The sequence below is a fragment of the Eucalyptus grandis genome, chromosome 3 (genome assembly GCF_016545825.1).
Source record: "Eucalyptus grandis isolate ANBG69807.140 chromosome 3, ASM1654582v1, whole genome shotgun sequence".
Lineage (NCBI taxonomy): Eukaryota > Viridiplantae > Streptophyta > Magnoliopsida > Myrtales > Myrtaceae > Eucalyptus > Eucalyptus grandis.
Genome location: NC_052614.1, coordinates 45,578,734 through 45,597,643, shown reverse-complemented (window position 1 = coordinate 45,597,643; position 18,910 = coordinate 45,578,734). Strand labels below are relative to the sequence as shown.

The window sequence follows — 18,910 nt, the reverse complement described above, 5'->3', positions numbered from 1 at the left end:
TTTCCTTGTCATACTATCAAAAAAAGACCAGTCTTGATTAACACAACAATTTCCAGTGCTGCGTTGCTGATTGAAGCTCTGGGGATAAGAGAGAAGGAAGAAGAAAATGGCGGGTCTAACTTCGGTCACGCCCCATCCGGCATCTTCATCTTCTTTGCACTCCAATTTCCAGTCCTCGCCTCTCGTTTTCCTCCGAGGGCCGCTCGACCATGCCCCTGCCGCGCCGCGTCTGGATCGTTCGGGCATTTGCACAGGAGCTTGTCGACACGATCTGTTGCTGGCGGGCTGAAAGTCATGAGTGCAGCAACAAAGCCTGCAAAGTCACCAGGTATTCATACCGTGGCTAGTTGGCCGCCCAATTCATTGGTAATGTTCATATTCGCTTAGAGAAGCGAATATGTCTCAGGAAGTATCTTGAACTCCTAGCCAGTTAGCTTCACCAACACGAACTGATTTTTCTCTAATTTATCTTGAGGATTAGCTGAAGAAGAATGGAAGGTGAAGAGGTACTGCTCCAGAAAAGGGTCTCTCTCTCTCTCTCTCTCTCTCTCTCTCTCTCTCTCTCTCTCTCTCTCTCGCATACATAGACATGCTCATTCACGTGTGCAAAAGGAGAACAGTCTGTCCCTGGGACAGAGAGGACACTCCATCTGACAGGAATTCTCATGTCTGTTTGAACGTCCAAATGACTTAGACGAACTTAAATAGACATGCCGTCAATCCTAATTCATTTCTGTTGCCTATAATTGTTGGGAGAGATGTCGAATGAAGTAAAACATGACAAGGGGCTTAACACTACATATTGGAAAGGGATGGATTTTGCTCAGTGATCCTTGATCAGGAAAGTGAATTAGCTTTTGAATTAAGCTGAATATCTTGTTCCCAGGTAAGGAGTGTGGATGTGAAGGAAGCACTGCGTCTTCAGCAGGAAAATAAGTTTGTAATTCTTGATGTACGACCTGAAGCAGAATACAAGGAGGTTAGCTAGTCGATTTGCTGTCTATCATCTTTAATTTTTGCACGACCACGAAGTGGATCCATCGGACATGCTGGATTGAGGAAAATGTGTGCTCGTTTTTTATATGGTAGGCTCATCCGCCGGGGGCAATAAACGTGCAAATATATAGGCTCATCAAGGAATGGACGGCATGGGACATTGCGAGGCGAGCTGCATTCGCCTTTTCGGCATCTTCGCGGGCACGGAGGAGAACCCGGACTTCATAAACGAGTATAGCCTTGTCGCGCTATCTTGCTTTCGACGGTGTTCCCTGTGTTGTGAAAGATGTGAGACTGATCTTCTTAACCTCCTGTTTGCCACAGCTGTGGAATCGAAAATCGGTAAAGATGCCAAGATAATCGTGGCTTGCTCAGCCGGTGGCACGATGAACCATCTCAAAATCTTCCCGAAGGACAACAATCAAGGTAATCATGATTTGATCCTCTAATATGGAGATCGTTCGATAGTTACTCATCAAGCTCTTTCCTGCAGATCACTTATTGCTGCATACCTGCTGGTGCTCAACGGCTACACCAATGTCTACTATTTAGAAGGGGCTTGTATACATGGTTCAAGGAGGGACTGCCGGCAGCTTCTGAAAAGTGAAAACTCGAGCATCATACCGTCTCTTTTTTGATCATTCTCATTTAGGAAAATCACATGGGATATGGCGGTCAATGTCGCCTGTCGCCAGTCGTACGATGAGTACTTTGATGACCATGTAAACCAGACAGCTTGATCATTGATATCTTGCAGGAGTAAGACTACAAGAATGCATCTCAATCAGAACATCGATTTTCTTCCCCATCCGTGCCAAAATGCATCGAAGTAGAAGAATTCGCGCTTCTTTGAATCCATTCTATACGTGTGGCAAAATGAATGAAGCAGGAGTTGAAAAATGCATCGATTACGAAATTTCCTTTTGTGTGAGAAATGGCCAAAATTTCCTCGTTTATTACCACGCAGCTCAGAGCATCTCCAATTTATCTTCGGCAAAAGAAAAGGTTTCATCGCTCTCTGGCCAAAGAGGAATTAGAGACCAGAGACCCTTCATCAGCTCAAAAGGATCAAAATCATTATCGAAAAAAAGAGATATAAAAGACGCTAAAGTTTCAGGCACTATAGACTAGGCAATGTGAATCCGTAACATTTGCAGACTTGCGTCTGTCCAAAATTGCCGGACATTTAATTCCCAGAGTCTAATTGGTAGATATATCTGCCATTCTCCAGTAGTTCATATCTACAATAAATTTCATTTGCCAAGAACATAACATCAGTATCAAGCCATCAACTCCAACGAAAGCCAACCAAAAATAATGATCCAGTAATATAAAATATATACGGGAAAGAAGCAATGTTAAAACAAGAAGATTGCAGAGTACATCAAGGACCAGAAAAGATAATGACCAATCACACATGTCAATGCACTAAGTGTGATATTTTCTGCAAATAAAGTCTAAACGCCATGAGTATATGTGGTTTCTGCAAAAGCACCAAGGAACCTCATGCTGTACCAGAATATTATTTACGACACTAACTGGTAGATCATCCATAATAAAAGCCACCCAGTCATTCTCTTCATCCCTGCAGGCAACTGCAGCAACAACACCAAAAACAAAGCTGTGATAGAGCCGGTATAACAATCAGCAGTTGCCCTTTACAAGCCAAAAGTTGTCTGTCCCACTATTGAATCCTAAACTTCAAAGGCCTTACAAGATGTCACAAGGCAGTCAATTTCCGCTTTCAATAGACCAATTCTGTGCTGATATTCTTGGATCATGACGATGTCTCTTGTAACCTAAATATTGTGATTTCCTGCTGCTTAAAATACCGTCGATCTTCTTCGTCAACAAGAACAAGGTTCAAGTAGTACTTCACGCTAAACTTGTTGTTGACATTCCGGTAGGTTGGCGTCAATTCATAAGGACTAAGAAACAATCTAATGGGTATAGATTCACCTGTACAAGCAAATACATGCTTATGAGCCATTGCATCGAGTGCTCATCATAAGCAACAGGTCTATAGCATCCAAAGACGAGAAAAAAAAGACACCTTCCTTAAAAATGACAACATTTCATACAACATGACATAAGAGCAGACGTTTGGTAGTGAAATACAAAACCTCAAGGTTTGGTAGCTATACCTCTGACGGGAGCACCATCCATAAGTTCAAATTTAGCAAGGGTTTCTGTCTCGACATGAGTATTTTGCCCAGAGCCCGTTGATTCTCGACGCCTGATCTCAAGATCCATGTTTTTAATCTTGATCCTCACGAGAAAATATATTTTCCAATAATGACATCTTTCAGATGATACCTGCAACACATGCAAATTGCACAGGCAATGAAAAAGTTCCTATTCAAAATGAGAAAACCATCCTCCTTTAGACCAGAATCTGCGATGTCTACATAGTAAAAAGTGTGATGATGGACAGGTGGTCGAGATAATTAGTCTCACAAGAAAACAGATTGCGTCAGTGTACTCTCCTATATTAAAAAGAATGTTTGCATCTCAGATTACCACAAAGCAAATGAGGTCAGTAAGATCTTAAAGGAAGAAAGAAAAAAGAAAGGAACTCACTTGCTTTTATTATACTCAAACTCAATGTGTAGGCAATCTTCAATTCCCACTTCCATCTGCATGACACAAAAATAGCAATGAAAATTGAGAATTTTGAGAAACAATTATAGCAATGAAGAGACTATGCATGTGATGTCAAATAAAAGTGAGATAAGGGAGCTCAGACTATGGAACAATTTTCCTATGCTTCTATCATATCCTCATATATAGAAAAAACTATGACAAAATTGAAGGCATGTTGAAAACCACTCTTAAACAGAGCATTGCTCCCACCTTGATACTATTGTTTATTGATGGTGGCGGAGTATAATTTCGAACCTGATGAAATAAGACAACCATAAAACAAAAACTTTGAGATGCCATAATCGACGGTAGCTGTAACTGTGTATAGTAATCGACTATTAATGGCAGAGAAAAGAATAAGTTTACCACAAAATCCTGGTATTCTACAATGCTTCCAGCATAACCGCGGTTGATTGTTACTTTCAGGACATACCTGAAAGAGTGGACAAAGAAAACTAAAACAACTTTTACACACAGATCAAAGACTCCTTTCATTTAGAAAAAGTGGATTGGACAACCGCAACCAACAGAAGTAAAGTTGAGGCATTAAGTCAATCACGGCACACATTCATATAAATTGACTGACCAAAATATGGCCTTGTCAGAAACAGAATTTAAAAAAGGGAACCTATGAAGCAGTTTGAGATCACTATGGACTTGGTCTTAGTGACAGCTCATCACTTGTCAGCATGAAGCAAAAGCAAAAGCACATCATGAGTACAGACAGAGATGCTTAGATATATAGACAAACATGTGTGCGCATGCATAGAGCTGAAAGCACTAAAAAAGGGCACCAGAAATATAGAACATCTCAAGTTGCCAAACAAAAGATAGTGTGAGATCATGTAAGGAAGTTGTTCGGAATTCCTCCATGTAAACCATATTTCTCCGCGCAGAATTCGACAAAGCACTTACCTAAGCCTCACATGAACTCCATTATATGTCTCATAAGGCATTTCAACCGTAGAAAATTCAAACGAGTATGTTTTCCTTTCATATAATTCACCAGGGACATCCAACTCACGAACTGCAAATGAAAGAACACAAATAAGAATCATTCGATGCTAACAAATGGATCATAACCCATAAAACAACAAAGTAGTTATCATGTTGCACCAGACAGGCCTAAAAGTGAAACTCACCAAGAGAAGTGAAATCATAGAAGTTCCCTCTGTCAAAATACATCTCTGAAAAGTAAAACAAGATCAATCATTTAAATACACTGGCCAAAAATGCATATGTTAAACTGACTACAACAAATAATCATAAAAAAAGAGGAAGATAAAAAGGAAGTCAATATGCACAGCCAAATATACAAAGTTTAGAGTAGGCATTTTCTCTTTTCCATTCAGAAAAGCTTGCCATTAATAAAGCCAGAAAAAAAACTTTCAGCACTAGTATCAACTAAAAAAGATGTTTGCCTATGACCATTACAATGTTCCATCAAAGCATTGGATTGAATTTATGGCATTCATCTTGATACAAAACAACCTTAAAATCATATTCTTCTTAAGAATCTTCTCAATACAGTAAAAGCAACAATCACTATGGATCAACACAAAAATTTGTCAAATTTTTGTAAATATGGACCACAGCAATTCACATGACAACTCTCCAACCAACTCGATCGAAAGTACAAGATAAGCGCAATTAGACAATCCTTTGTAGTCTCAAAAAGGAAAAAGGACTATGGAGTCATGCATTCATTGACCTCCAACACAGAACGAAATTCTCTCTAAGAAAAACATGAGAACTATCTTTAGAAACTAGAGAAGGCCACTCAAATTGTAATTACAGCTAATTTAAGAAGACAATTTCCACTTGAGCATAAGATGATTCACCCACTCAAATTTCAAACAATAACACCATCCACAAAAACAACAGAGCCAATAGCTACTGCTACTAGTAGATAACATTTTTGAATGTATTAAAATGAAAACACAAAGACATGCAGTTGCTTGAGCAGAAGAATAAATTAGCAATAGCATAGTCAGATTCAGCTATTTGCTTGCAATGGAGAATGCACTCTTTGATCACCAAATGAGGGCATGAAAGTCAGAAGAGACTTCTCAAAGCACCAGAGCATAATTCTAACATCACATTGTAGCTGGCACTAACCTATCTGACCCAGGAGTTCAACTTTTACACCATTGTGTTCAACCTTTTCCCTTGAATTGGTTCTATTGATACCTGGATGACAAAACCAATCGAAACCGTATTTACATGAAGCTATTTTTCACAAAATAGTGGGTGTTGCAATACTTGGCACTGAGAACAAAAATAGAAGAATACCTTGCCAGATATATTTTCTGGCTTTGGAATAGTGGGACCATGGCAGTTTGGCCATTTTCCTTCTTCAGAGGAACCTATGAGGATGCAAGAATTATAGAATGTGCATAATACAACCCTTTCGCATCAACTGTGATGCACTTATGAACAATGATGATGAAAAGATAGCTGATAACTAATCTACACTTGAGATAACAGAAAATGAAAAGGTGCCTGTGACTAGTAGAGTCTAACAGTGCTGCAAGCTTGAGGCCTTGGAACCAAATTCGAAGACTTTTGGGCACAATACCAGTGATAAGATGCAGAATTACCATTTACACAATACTTCCAAAGACAGACTTTTGTTCTGATGCTTATGCTACATTCGCAGTATGCTTTATGTTGAATGGTTTTTCCCAGACTGGAGCAACTAATATCAGTGTGCATGGATCTATGTATTCAGAGAACAACCCCCACAAAGGATAAAGATCTCAAAAGTTGGAAATTATTTTGATAACCATTTTCATCAAGCAAGGAGAATCGTTCCACTCCCCAGTAATAATCAGTCAAACAGTAGCAGACTTGGATTACCTGCTTACGGTTTTTCCCATCGGCAAATGTGATAAAAATGTTGCATGATGGTTTAAATGCTCCAAGAAGATAATTCTGAAGAAAAAAAAAAGGATAACTATCAAGAACATGCACAGCATCATATTCCACATTCTGTCAGGAAATAAATCAGAACAATCCTCGAATCAAAGGTTCTGCTGATTGCTAACCATATTGCCGCGATGTTACTCCACAAACAAGCGGTGCCTCAAATCTGGACAGAAAATAGAAAGTGGCAAACACAATTTAGTTGCAAGAACAGACTAAAGGAAAGAATGCACAAATGAGAAGAAAAAAGAAAACAGAGAAAATCAACCGCTCGACGAAAATCACGCCGAGGACGACCCACATACAATACTCGAAATCACACTAGAAACGATTGCCAGGCGCGGCGTGCAATGTAAGGACATATTATCAAACTCTAACTTGCAGTCAACAACCACACAACCCTTCTCATTCTCGATTACACAGACACAGGGTAGCTAATCGAATGATACCGGATGAGAAATCGAAGGAAATGAATCGACCGGAGGACGCGAATCCAGTCCCGCGACTAAAGGGGTAAAAAAAAAAATCGAATCCGGCAGACTCGAAGACGATTAAGCAAATACCTGGAGAGCGGAAATCAGGCCGCGAAGCAGCCCCCAGCACGGACCTCACTCCGTCCGTCGCCGAAACGCCCCCCGAACAACACGGCACGCCGACGTCCGCGGGTCAAGCTCGATGGCTACGGCACGAAAGAATTCCCCCCGTGTGAGACGATTCCCTCAATCGACGCTGAAAAATTTCACGTCAACGATCGCTAGATTGGCGTACCTCGAGCGGAAGCGGGGGGAGAATTTGCGGATTTGCTTTGGAGATTCTTCGCGAGGTTTTGCGGAGCGAAATCGAAGCGAAGCGAGCCGGATCGTCGATCTACTGCGCAGGGCCCCGTACAGATGGAAACGAGGAAGGGGAGACGAGACCGAGACGAAAATTCGCTTCGCTGGCCCTCTGGGGCAGGGAGTCGCGGCAGGTGCTCCGCACGTGACACCCGCCCGCACGCGGCCCGCACGTGGATCTATGGGCCGTCGGCCCATTTTAGGCACCGTGCGAGCGGCCCGTTTCTGGTTTGGGTGGGATCGAATGAGGTCGTTTTGATCACTCGATTGAGACTAACCCAACTATAATTCACAACTACATGACTAATTGCAGAGTGAAAGGAACTTTAAATTAGAGGTGATCAATGGGCGGACCGGTACAACTTTTGCCTGGAAAAAATTCATGTGCTAATATAATCTCATCTAAACTCGTCCAAAAGTGTTTTTTCTGTGGTCGATGTGACTTGAGAGGGCCGGCGGATGACATGCCCATGATGCAATCATTCCCAACATGTCATTTTTCTAGCTCTTACAGTATCACGCCATCCACTATTTTTAAAAGAAAGGTACCCTCGCTGTTTAGCTCTCGAAGATACTCTGTCGCAGTTGATGGAATGTGCCGCATCACTATTCTTTTCACGTCTTCACGAGCTGACATGACATGTCACTTGACAAGGATTTGTGTTCCGAATTAATGATGGTAGGCTCCAATTTGAGAACATCATTGGGGAGCAAGCTGTTCACGGGATCCGAGGTCGGGACCGTCAAACACGATTTTCGTACAGGGTGTCGCATTGACAAAAGCGAACGCCTCCCATAAATTCTCCCCTATTATGGTTTACCAGAAAAGGCAATGAGAAAAGTCAGACATAAATGCGAGAATTGTCAAAGGCATCATCATCGATCGTTTAAAGCCTCCGTGCACAAGAAAAGGGATCCGACCGTTTGCCCGCATCAAGCAAAACGTTTCCGAGCTCAGCTCACTTCCCAGCGCCGAAGAAGAAAACAAACGGTTTTCATTGCCATGACTATACAAAGATCAAGCAATTTCACTTATGATTCCTCTGGCGAAAAATAAGAAATAAGCATTAAATTTCCTAGTTATACATCGATGTTAATCTCGAGGTTAACCCGTTTCTAGTCGAATGAACAATTCCGAATGGCCTCAACTCTGGGCTTCATGCTTCGACCCCCTCCTTCTCTCGCCCGAACTTAAGTCCATGGAATTGTCTCTCCTCCGGCTGCCCATCTTCAAAAGCCCATACAGCTTCCCGAACTCCCTAACCGTGTGGACGCTCTCCCTACAAAAGACTGAAGCGGGCTCGGCAGCCTCCCCCCGGACCGGCTACCGGTCAATGTAGCCCCATTTTTGCTCAGGACCTCCCGCCCTTCACTGCTGCTCTGCAGGGCGCCGATCACGGTCTTCAGGGCCCGGGTCGGGGAGGACCGGTTCGCGATCATGATCTCGCCGATGTGGGCCGGGCTCAGCCTCGCCCCGGCCTGGAAGATCTCCTCCACCTGCGGGAACAGCTTGTGCTCCTTGAGTCCCAAGTAATTGCTCGCCAGGCCCTTGAAGGCGGAGAAATCGCACAAGGGGAAGTGCACGTGGACGTCTATGCGACCGGGCCTCGTCACCGCCTGATCGATCCGATCCTTGTCGTTCATGGTGAAGACCATCACCCGCTCCTCGCCGCAGCAGGACACGATCCCGTCCATGAAGCTCAGCACGCCGGAAAGGCTCACGGCCGTGGATTTCTCTCCAGGAAGCGGTCGAGGTCCTCGACGACGATCACCGACCGGGGCGTCGTCTGGAGGAGGAGGGCCTTCAGGTCGGAGTCGTCGGCGACCCGGGAGAGGTCGACGTCGTAGATGTCGTACTCGAGGAACTTCGCCACCGCCGCCGCGAAGCTCGACTTCCCGGTGCCGGACGCGCCGTGCAGGAGGTAGCTCCGCTTCCAGACGCGGCCGAGCCGGTGGTAGTACTGCTTCGACTTGAGGAAGCTCTCGAGGTCCGACTTCACCTTGCCCTTCAGCTCCGGATCCATCACGACGGTGTCGATCGTCGCCGGGTGGGTGAACGGTACCGACAGCCACCGCGGGCCGCCCTCCCCGGGCCGCTCGCCCCCGTCGAGGTTCATGAACAGCCGCACCTCGTTCTTCTTCTGCTCGATCTCGTCGGAGACCTGGAAGATGTGCTGCAGGTAAGGCTGGAGGACGCGGCGGCGGTCCGCTTCCTGATCTTCAGCACGAAGGCCCGCCGCTCGGGCCCGCCGGCCTCGTTGGCCCACGAGAGCGGGGCGCTGAGGAACCGGTCGGCGACGGGCCGGTCGGGGTCGAGGCGGAGGACGACGTCGTTGGAGCGGGCGCCGGAGAAGAGGTTGGTGAAGTCGGAGCCGTCGAGGGAGGCGAGGGAGCTGAGGTAGGTGGAGACCTTGCGGTAGAGCTGGTTCTCCTGGAGGTGCTCGCTGTACTGGGGGATCCGGTAGTGCTGGTACGCGTGGCACCGGTCCTCCACCGATCGGAGGAGCGCCGCCAGTTTGTGCAGGAGCGAGGTCCTGTAGAGGAGGCGGAGGAGGAAGAGGGCGGGGAGGGCGGCGGCGAGGAGGAGGGCGAGCCCGTTGCCGGAGCCCATCATGGCTGGGCGAGTGATGGGTCGATGACGATGACGATTTTCGACTGGTTTTACAGTTGCAGAAACTCCACGGGCGAGGCTGGGATTGACGAACAGGTGGCGATTTGGGGTTGAAGATGGGGAGAGAGGGAGGAGGCTTTAATGGGGACGATGGGGAGGTAGGGGGAGGTCCAGAGCCGGCGCCATTAATTGGTCAAAAAGCCGAATCAGAGAGAGAGAGAGAGAGAGGGTTTTAGCAGAGGAGGTAGCTGTCGATGTTTGGCTCCGGCCGTGAATGTACGACTTGACTTTTTTATCTGGTCCATTTTTTTCAAGGATTCGGTTAAAACATTGCCACCTACGCCAGTTAACCAAAATAAAATGGGTAACATCACAAAAAATACCAAAATTAATACATTTCTAACAAAATTACCATTTCTAACAACTTTACTTTTTATTAATTTTCATTCAATTAAATTAATAACATGAAAAATCATAAACCGATACCATGTGTAACAGGTGGAGGATAAAAACTAAAATTAGTACATCCTATCCATTATGGTAATTTAATGATAAAATTTAATAAACTAACTAGAGGGTAAAGTTGTGATAAATGTATTAGTTTTGGATTTTTAATGATAAAAAAACTAGTTTAGAGTTATAACCGTACTAGTTTGAAGTTTCTTCGTAATAAAAAACTTCTAATTTCAATCTTTTGTGATGTATAATCTAAACTACGAAAATTGAAACTCTTTAAAATCTGTGTTTAGTTAACACCCTGAGAACACATTTGCCCACAGAATTACTTTATTTCGTTAGTTCGTTGTTTTGAGCCAATTGTGGGACGAGGCTGAAGGGAGCGGTTGGCTCAGGGAGAGGTTGTCTCAGGCCGGCCGGCAACCCTTCGTAAGTCATATGTAATGTACGATTATAATATATCGCATCACTTTAATAGCTGACATATACTCAGTATTCTCCCCTTTAAAAAAAAAAAAATCTCCAAGACATTGCTTACAGTGCCAGTGGTTCATGGCTACGTTATTTATATCATGAACTTGTGCAACAATTTTTTTATTTTATTTCGAGATGACGTCTGACACAGCATTCATTGCAGCACGTTTTACTTGAAATAACATATATTCTAGTTTGCACTAGAGTACACAGTCGAGTGTGAAGCAAGATTCTTTAAAAAATTAAATTGATTAAAAAAATGAAATAGCATGCAAAAGTTTCATTTGATTTTTATAGTAACTTTAAGCTTTTAACTAGCATCGAAAGAAATACGACTTTTATGCAGAACAATTGCGGCACAATTCCTACCAAACGAAACTCTAAATTGCCGTCGCTATTGTTATTATTATACTCTTCCGTCTGTAGAGTCATTCAAACCTCGAGAAAATATATCATGCGAAAAGCATCCTTTCTATATTTGAATTGTCTAAGAAGACATCAAAGAAATATTATGATCTCAATAGTTTCAGAATCGACCTAACATCCCATGATACGTAAATGATACAATAAGACATTTCGGGACCAATCATTAAAGTATTTCTTTATTATATGGTCCTTAACCGTGTCTGTGCAATCTATTCAATGGCCTTGACTCCAACATGGGTCCAATTTGGACCAATTGAACGTTACATGTTTTTTTTTATATACTTTTATAAGTTCATGAAATTCTCCTTCGGAGGGGATCTTTTCTGATTGGATTTGCAATAGAAAATGGAGTGAGGACAAAATTCATGATTAGTTTTTTTTAGGTCAAAGGAAACTTTAGACTGGTTATAACATTTGATCCCGTGAAATTTTGCCAACTTTCCAAGCAAACCTCCACCGAAATATTTGGTACGTCCTAAAAGTTTAGTCTTTTATTTAAATGTTGTGCACCCTGACCTGCCCACATTTCATGTCAACCATGTCTTAAAAGATAAGAAACCGGAATTGAATCGCTAGTGTTCTTGTCGCTTGCTTGAGGAATCTTAGGTACTTTTTCTGACCGCACTACCTCGCGCTCGTACTTTCGAAAAGTTCACACAACTTTGTGTTAGGAAAATAAATATGAGGAAAAAAAACAAAAGAACACGGGTATTGCCTTTTGGGTCGGCAAGAGAAACGTAAGAGCGTTGAAAAATTGGACATTTGACGATTTGGTCAATCTAAAAAATGAATTTGAGCTTATAACATAACATAAGAAAAGTTTAGCTCATCAGAGAAGGATCAAGGGAGATTTTAATTTTGAATTTGGAAAGAACGAAGGTTTAAAGGGATCAATGAATTTGTTGAAGTGCTAGATATGTGATTGATTTACTTTTGAATGATAATTTTCCCTTGATTGATATCAGTGGAGGAAATTGTCCAATCTATCTTAACCTTATTTGACAAAAGTTGATTCAATCTTAATTTTCTTTTAAATTTTGCCAATCTCATATTAAATCTTTGTGCAAAATTATGTATAATCTTTATGGTCAATTTTCTTTTAAGATCACTAAGGTGGTGATATACCACGCATGACAAACAATGATGAGTAGACTTTAATGTCAGTAATTTTTTATGAAAATTGATTGTAGAAGGTAACATTGGAATTTCCTATAGAGGTGTAAAATTAAATTGATAAAATTGAAAAAATTATAATTGAATTACCGTTCCTATGATAAATTTAAGATTGGTTGGGCAATTTCTCCTTATAATGCGGGACAAGTGCAGACTGTACACAACACTATTTAAGTCTCTCTTGAAAAGGCAGTGGTAAGATTATTATTCACAATTTGTTTTGGATAAGTGTGCTTTTGTTGACTTTTTCCTTATTATTATTTGGTAGACGTGCTCTATTAATACGGTCAACATGAAGCAGCTAATCCATTGAACGTGTCCACCTTGTTGAACGAGAACTAACCAAGGGCCTAATTTTCAAACTACGCTCTCTTAGTTTTCTCCGTATCCAAAGCGTGTACGCCGAGCACATTTGACTAGCCTTTAGCTTTAGTATCATATGACGTCCATTGTTTTTACATGACTTGATTAGCATGAAATCGAAACGGACTCAGCGCACTCAACGCAAAACTCGGGCTGAATATAGGAGCACTCATCGAGACCTGCTCAAACTCGCATGATTTACGGTCCATAAGTATTAGGTTTGTGTGGATTTCGTGCTACTAACAAAATTTCAGGAGGTGGACACGTGCCGTCCTCTAGATTGGCCTAATTGATGTGCGTGTGTTTTGCTCGTTTGAATTTCTCTCTATCGGTAACTATGGACACAAACGCATATTTCTGACTATTTAAAGATCCACTGGTTAATTTCAAGCCTTTTGCCTACACATGCGGCTTTAATCAGAGCACGCAGTCGACGGGATTTTTAACAAACGAATTCTACTTCCCTAACTGAAAATCATTGCCCGACGCTCCAACTGGCTGAGTTAATAAATTCTTTCGGGACTTCCGGAGAAAGAAAACTTGCTAAAATATCTTCCTGGAGCAATGATCGTTTCGTCGCAGGATCATAAATATCAGTTTCCAATCCAAGGGTCGACGCATTCGGTTTTCTTGATTCGGTCTCGTCCCTCGTGGTCGCCGACAAAGAATGCAATCTGACCAGCATCGAAGCACCATTCCCCACCAGAAGTGCGTGGAATTAGTCATGGGATGGAGACATTTATCCTTTCCCCTTCCGCTATCCTATGACATCTTTAAGAGCTCGCCCACAGAAATGTCGATCAATTTGCAAGATCTGCTCATTAATTATTTTGTCCTTATCGAAATCCCACCGGATCCACTTAGTTACTTCAATGAAGTGGCGATTCCATTCACTAAAATTTCGTGGTCCGTGTTCACCATGTCCCTTTAAAGATATCTCCAGCCCTTTGGATCGAGACAAGGACAAGGGAACCGTCGCTCGTCCAAGAAGTTGCCAATGTACTAAGTTCTCATGACCCAATTGTTCTCCGTTGCTTTTGATTGGACCACCTTGAGCAATTTCTTTAGAGAATGTTTAGGTTCTTGGGAAAAGAAAACTTGAATCTTCTGTCAGACTCGAGTTTTGCGCGTTCTGGACATGTCCATCCCCGAATGCTCAAATGGTGGTCGGATAGTGAGGGTACAACGAACACCACGTATTTTCTCAAGACGAATAACCTGAGATAAACAGTACATTCTTATCCTGCTTGGACCATGAAGTTGCTTGCTCAGTTTCCCTTATGAGCTTGGTACAGCCCGAGCTTGAACAAGGATTTTAAGGCCCAGCCCGGCCTCCAAGGCTCCAACCCGCTGACTGAGCATGGTTGAATGGTATGTACACACGAACAATGATCTCTCAAGTTTCAGAGCGGCAGAGTCTCGTGCTAAAAGTGAAAACCAAGAAATGGGTTGGCCCCTTTGAATCCACACCTCGGCCAGCTCTGTATCTCTCTGATCGAGGGCTTAAATTATGCAAAAGCTGCAGCTCGTGAGCCGAAGTAAAAGTCACAAAGAAGGCTGGTCCAGGACCACCGAGCAAAGGCAGGCGGAGAATCTGCAAACGATCCATCAACGCCACAAATAATGAAGCCCGAAAAGACCGACAAAAAGCTCAAACAGAATTCATGCCTTTTCTCTTTCAATTTGTAAACACATGAACATCACTTACAGCAAAAGCACCCAATCATCATGATCAAACATGGGAATGATTATTCTTTCGGGATTCCTCGTCTACTTTATCCAAGATTATTGAATCATAACCTTAAAGGATCCAACGACTAGCTTGTGAATGTATCCAGCTGGCATTAGGTATAACCTAAGAACTTAGAAAATTCATCACTAGATGCTTGAATTTTTATTTAATGCCAGTTGCCGGCGGGACCAGGAACACTTGAAGTATCATGCTGGCAATAGTCACTGCAAAGATCAGTTAAAGAGCCTTGATAACTTTACTTGGAGAGATTGCCAAGAGGGAGCCTAGATTTAAGCCTGTCAACATATTCAGTTGAACTCATCTTCACTGAAATATTTAAACTAGTGAGTTATTGACCAATTAGAATATATTAACTGCTTCACATCATATTAATTCTTTTTTCTTGGATTTTTCTTAACATAATACATATCATATCAACTAAGGGAAAATTACCAATGGCATTTCTACCAATTCAATCATAAACCTTTCAATTTAACCAATTTAGTTCTAAACATTTTGACAAAAATTACCAATTTAGTTATGAACTTTTCAATTGTGCTAATTTAGTCGTAAATATTTTGACGATTTGTCAATTCAGTCCTAAATCTTTTATCAATTTAATCATTCCAATCTAATTTGGCCAAGACTTGGTAGCATGATGGTCTAGTCAACGATGATCGTCCTACATGGCACAATCGGCACTTGCATGGATAATTTTTGCAAATCTTTAATTTTTCCTGAATTTACTACTACTACTACTACTACTACTACTACTACTATTTATTTTTCTTTTCTCTTTTCTCTCTTTCCTTTTTAACCCTAGGTTGGTGAGGGCCTTGGTTTGGGTGAGGCGGCCCTTGTCTAGATTGGGCAAGGGTTGTTGCCCAACATTGAAAAAAATATAAAAGAAAAGTTCTAAAAATTCAGCAAAATTTATAATTTTTTAAAAAGTTTTAAGCTATCGACAGCCGCGAATTTACTCACATGGATAGCTTAAAAATTAAAAAATTCCGGTTGATTGAGATTGAAATAATATGTGGGTTTCTCATAGAAAAGCCAATTAAAATGATTATGTAGCAATTAGTGATGAATACACCAGAAATTCTAAGATTTTTATCGCTTGCTTGGCTGACAAGGTATGTGTTTGTGCTTCACGTAACGCAGTTGTCTTTCCAGTGGGGTACGTGTTCCCGTCGGTGACCGGAGGAGTGCTGGTTGAAATTTACGATGGGAAGAGGGTGATGGCGTGAGGCGTGAGGTGTGGGGCTATGGTTGCTAGCCACTCTTCTCACCCCTTGGGCTGCCAACCACTCGACAATCGCCCTTTTGGCCATTTGCGCGTGCGTTCTTCACGCTCGCTAAGGGCGTCGCTCTTCCCTCCATGAGCACCCTTTTGTCCAGGTAAATCCGCCTTGCTTATTGACCTCTCCGGTGATTTAGTGTGGCAATAGACAAGGAGTTAGGGATTCCTGGAAGAACTAACAAATCGTCAAAAAATTTGACTAAATTAGCACAATCGAAATATTTATGATTAAATTGGTAAGTTGTCAAATTTTTTTAGGATGAAGTTAGTCAAATGAAAATATTTAGGATTAAATCGGCACAAATAAAATAGATTTAGGACTATTATATGTATATATATATCTCCAATTAACTAATGATATGGTGATTGCTTCTACGTTGTACCGAACTTATACAAGAGTTAGGTTGGCCTACCTTTTCTGTTTCTATTCTTTTGGAGAATCTTCAGCTAACTCAAAGTTGTCTAATGATAGTGACCCTAGGCGTTGCTCAAAGTTAAAGAAACAAGAGTCAAGCAAGGAGGCCTTTCCGTGTGGAAACAGATCAGCCTTCCAAAAGAAAAGTGCGACGCAGCTCGCTTCTTCAAGTGACGGTAGAAGTCAGGTAAGTACAGGTTTGATATGCGAATCATAACTACATTAATCTCCCTAACCACTTTCTAGTGTAAGTTAGGGACATTACAAATATCTCTGGTCATCGGGAGGTCGCCCAGATGGGCACCGTCGGCTCAAAGGGCAAAATAATAGGGCACGGACACTGTTCCGTTCTTGGCTCAGTCCGCTCATGCTGGCTCACCAAGGCCTGATCAAATCCATACAACGGAGATTCGACTTTTTTGAATCATGGGCAGGTCTAGGCAATTATTTTTAGGTCCGGCCCGATCACCAATCAATTCTACTTGTGGACATGTTATAGGCTTACCATAAGCAACCTTAACTCACTCATGTGACTAGTAAATTCTCTTTGATCAATGTTCGAATCTACGGCGCCTAATTGAACCTCGAGGACATGAAAAGTTCCTCCAAGCAATGCGTGGCCCATGGCAAGTCTTGGATTCCCTTGGGCCTAGATCCCGTTATCCTTCTCCCATTAAAATTCTTGAAGTGCTTATTCAGATATGATTCATATTCTCTATCAACGGGAAGACACGAGAATCCCGATCTATTATAATCGAGAATTGTAACGGAGAGGTAAAATGTGCTAATTATAGTGGTCATTTAAGGGTGGATTAGGAAAAATCTCGTGTCTTGATTTCGCTTGCTCACTTTTACTCTTTAATTTGTTGTGTTTGAGCGCTTTCATCTTAATAATCATGCAATGAGAAGAACAAACTGAAACAAATTTAAGCAGATGCTGAGGTCCATGGAATTGGTCAACCCTCAACATCACATAGTGCCTCAAGAGTCGTGGCGACGCATTCCAGACCCGACAAGACAACTTCCATTATAAGAGCCATTCCTTCCATTAACTCTTTAGACAATATTCTTTTATTCGGCCGTGACGGAACAGGGGATCGCCGTGCCCGAAAGGGATGAGCAGAGCGCTTTATAAAGGTTCGACCACCCAACCGCCATTATCAAATGAATAAATACCTTTTCTAATATGACAAGACTCAAGGAGAACCACTACATTGTCAACTTACCCCATGGGGAGCCGTCGATCACTGAAGAGCATCTATGTTCACGTGAAAGGTGAAATCACATTGCTATTCGAAGTGGCTTAATTGGGTAGTCATCTGGGGGAGAATCAACTGCCAAATAATCAAAACGATGATGTCCTTGTTGTCGGCCAATGGGGCCAGTCAGTCCATTCATCACATGCTAATTTCATTTTCAAACATTGCAAATATTAGTGGCCACTCTTTAGTTATTCTGAGCCTTCCGAGCCTTGAGTTCTGTTGACCGTCCGTTTTGTTATTTCGCGAGTCCTCGCACGCAATCTTCATCATAGGGAAATGCATGTACCTATCACTTAGGTTATGATGAACCAAGGTATGTGGCATATGACATAGGGAATTAGAACATCGATGGCTTTTTTCGTGGCTTGGTTGGTGGATGCGGTACTTGTACTACTCAAGGGATGTCGAGGAGTACTGCAATCTCGTGAAGGAGGGGCGGCGATCGTTCTCAGGTTATAGCACCTTCGTGTCAGGTCGAATTTCTTCAATAGTGGGGCGCAAAGAAAGAACTAATTGGTAGGGATAAACATAGATACAAGATTGAACATGAAACTTAAGAACTATATCAGTTGAAATGGGAAACCTATTCCGATTGATAGGTTTCAAGTTCTAAACACCCAAAACTTGAAACTTGGAACAAATCTGTGTTTTTCTTTGTTTATGTCTTCGCGTAATCCCATAACATTCCATGACGTTCAATAATGAGTTGGTGAACATATTTTGACAAGTAAGTTCTAGGTGCCAAACGTCTAGAACTTAGAATTTAGAACGAGTTTTGTGTTTTTCTTATTTTGTGTCTTCATGCAATTCTATAACATTTCATGATGTCCAATAATGAGTGTGGACTCGAAATCACTAATCCAAGCTTCCATTTATGGCAATATATATATTGAGACTTCTACTTTATTAATATTTCATAATTTTTAGTGTTAAGATGTAATTTGTGATCGGTGAATTACAAGCAAATGGTTGTCCTTAGAGATGATAATTTATTGTAATCATTCAAATAAAAGTATAAATGAAATCTAGATAAATCCTAGAACCAATCTTGAATCGTGATAAGGTAGGTTCCAAATTTTAAAAATTAAGAAAAATGTTCGGCGATAAGTTGCGGTTTTAGATGAAAACTTAGACAGAATTTGGAACTGTTCGCCCCTTATAATCAAAATGATGAGTGAAAGAAGATGTTATCACTGTACAACTATTCGATTGTGAGATAAACCGAATTCTTATTATTTGGAGAAGCCGACCAATCGATCCATGTTGTTCGAGGAGAATAGATAGGACGATAAATGAAC

At 41.9% G+C, this 18,910-nt stretch overlaps 1 protein-coding gene, 1 long non-coding RNA gene and 1 other non-coding gene across 4 annotated transcripts; 1 reads left to right on the top strand and 2 right to left on the bottom strand.

Moving 5' to 3' along the window:
• Positions 1–867: 867 nt before the first annotated feature.
• On the top strand, positions 868–1,778 carry LOC120291428. 2 transcript variants are annotated; one of them, XR_005549465.1, is made up of 4 exons: positions 868–979; positions 1,090–1,228; positions 1,321–1,422; positions 1,490–1,778. It is a non-coding gene; the product is annotated as an uncharacterized LOC120291428 (long non-coding RNA). The 2 variants fall into 2 exon arrangements; XR_005549464.1 differs by having other exon boundaries at positions 1,090–1,422.
• A 698-nt stretch (positions 1,779–2,476) lies between these two features.
• On the bottom strand, positions 2,477–7,464 carry LOC120291114 (vacuolar protein sorting-associated protein 26B-like). The gene is given in 15 exon segments (XM_039308073.1): positions 2,477–2,955; positions 3,141–3,281; positions 3,284–3,312; positions 3,577–3,632; positions 3,850–3,894; positions 4,006–4,072; positions 4,555–4,666; positions 4,782–4,826; positions 5,758–5,805; positions 5,808–5,829; positions 5,932–5,951; positions 5,954–6,005; positions 6,499–6,573; positions 6,687–6,730; positions 7,128–7,464. Coding segments are annotated over 14 exon segments (897 nt in total). The 5' UTR covers positions 6,690–6,730; positions 7,128–7,464; the 3' UTR covers positions 2,477–2,773.
• Positions 7,465–8,366: 902 nt separating this feature from the next.
• Positions 8,367–10,147, bottom strand: LOC104424536. Its single transcript, XR_005549304.1, has one exon. It is a non-coding gene; the product is annotated as an AAA-ATPase At2g46620 (transcript).
• Positions 10,148–18,910: the final 8,763 nt, after the last annotated feature.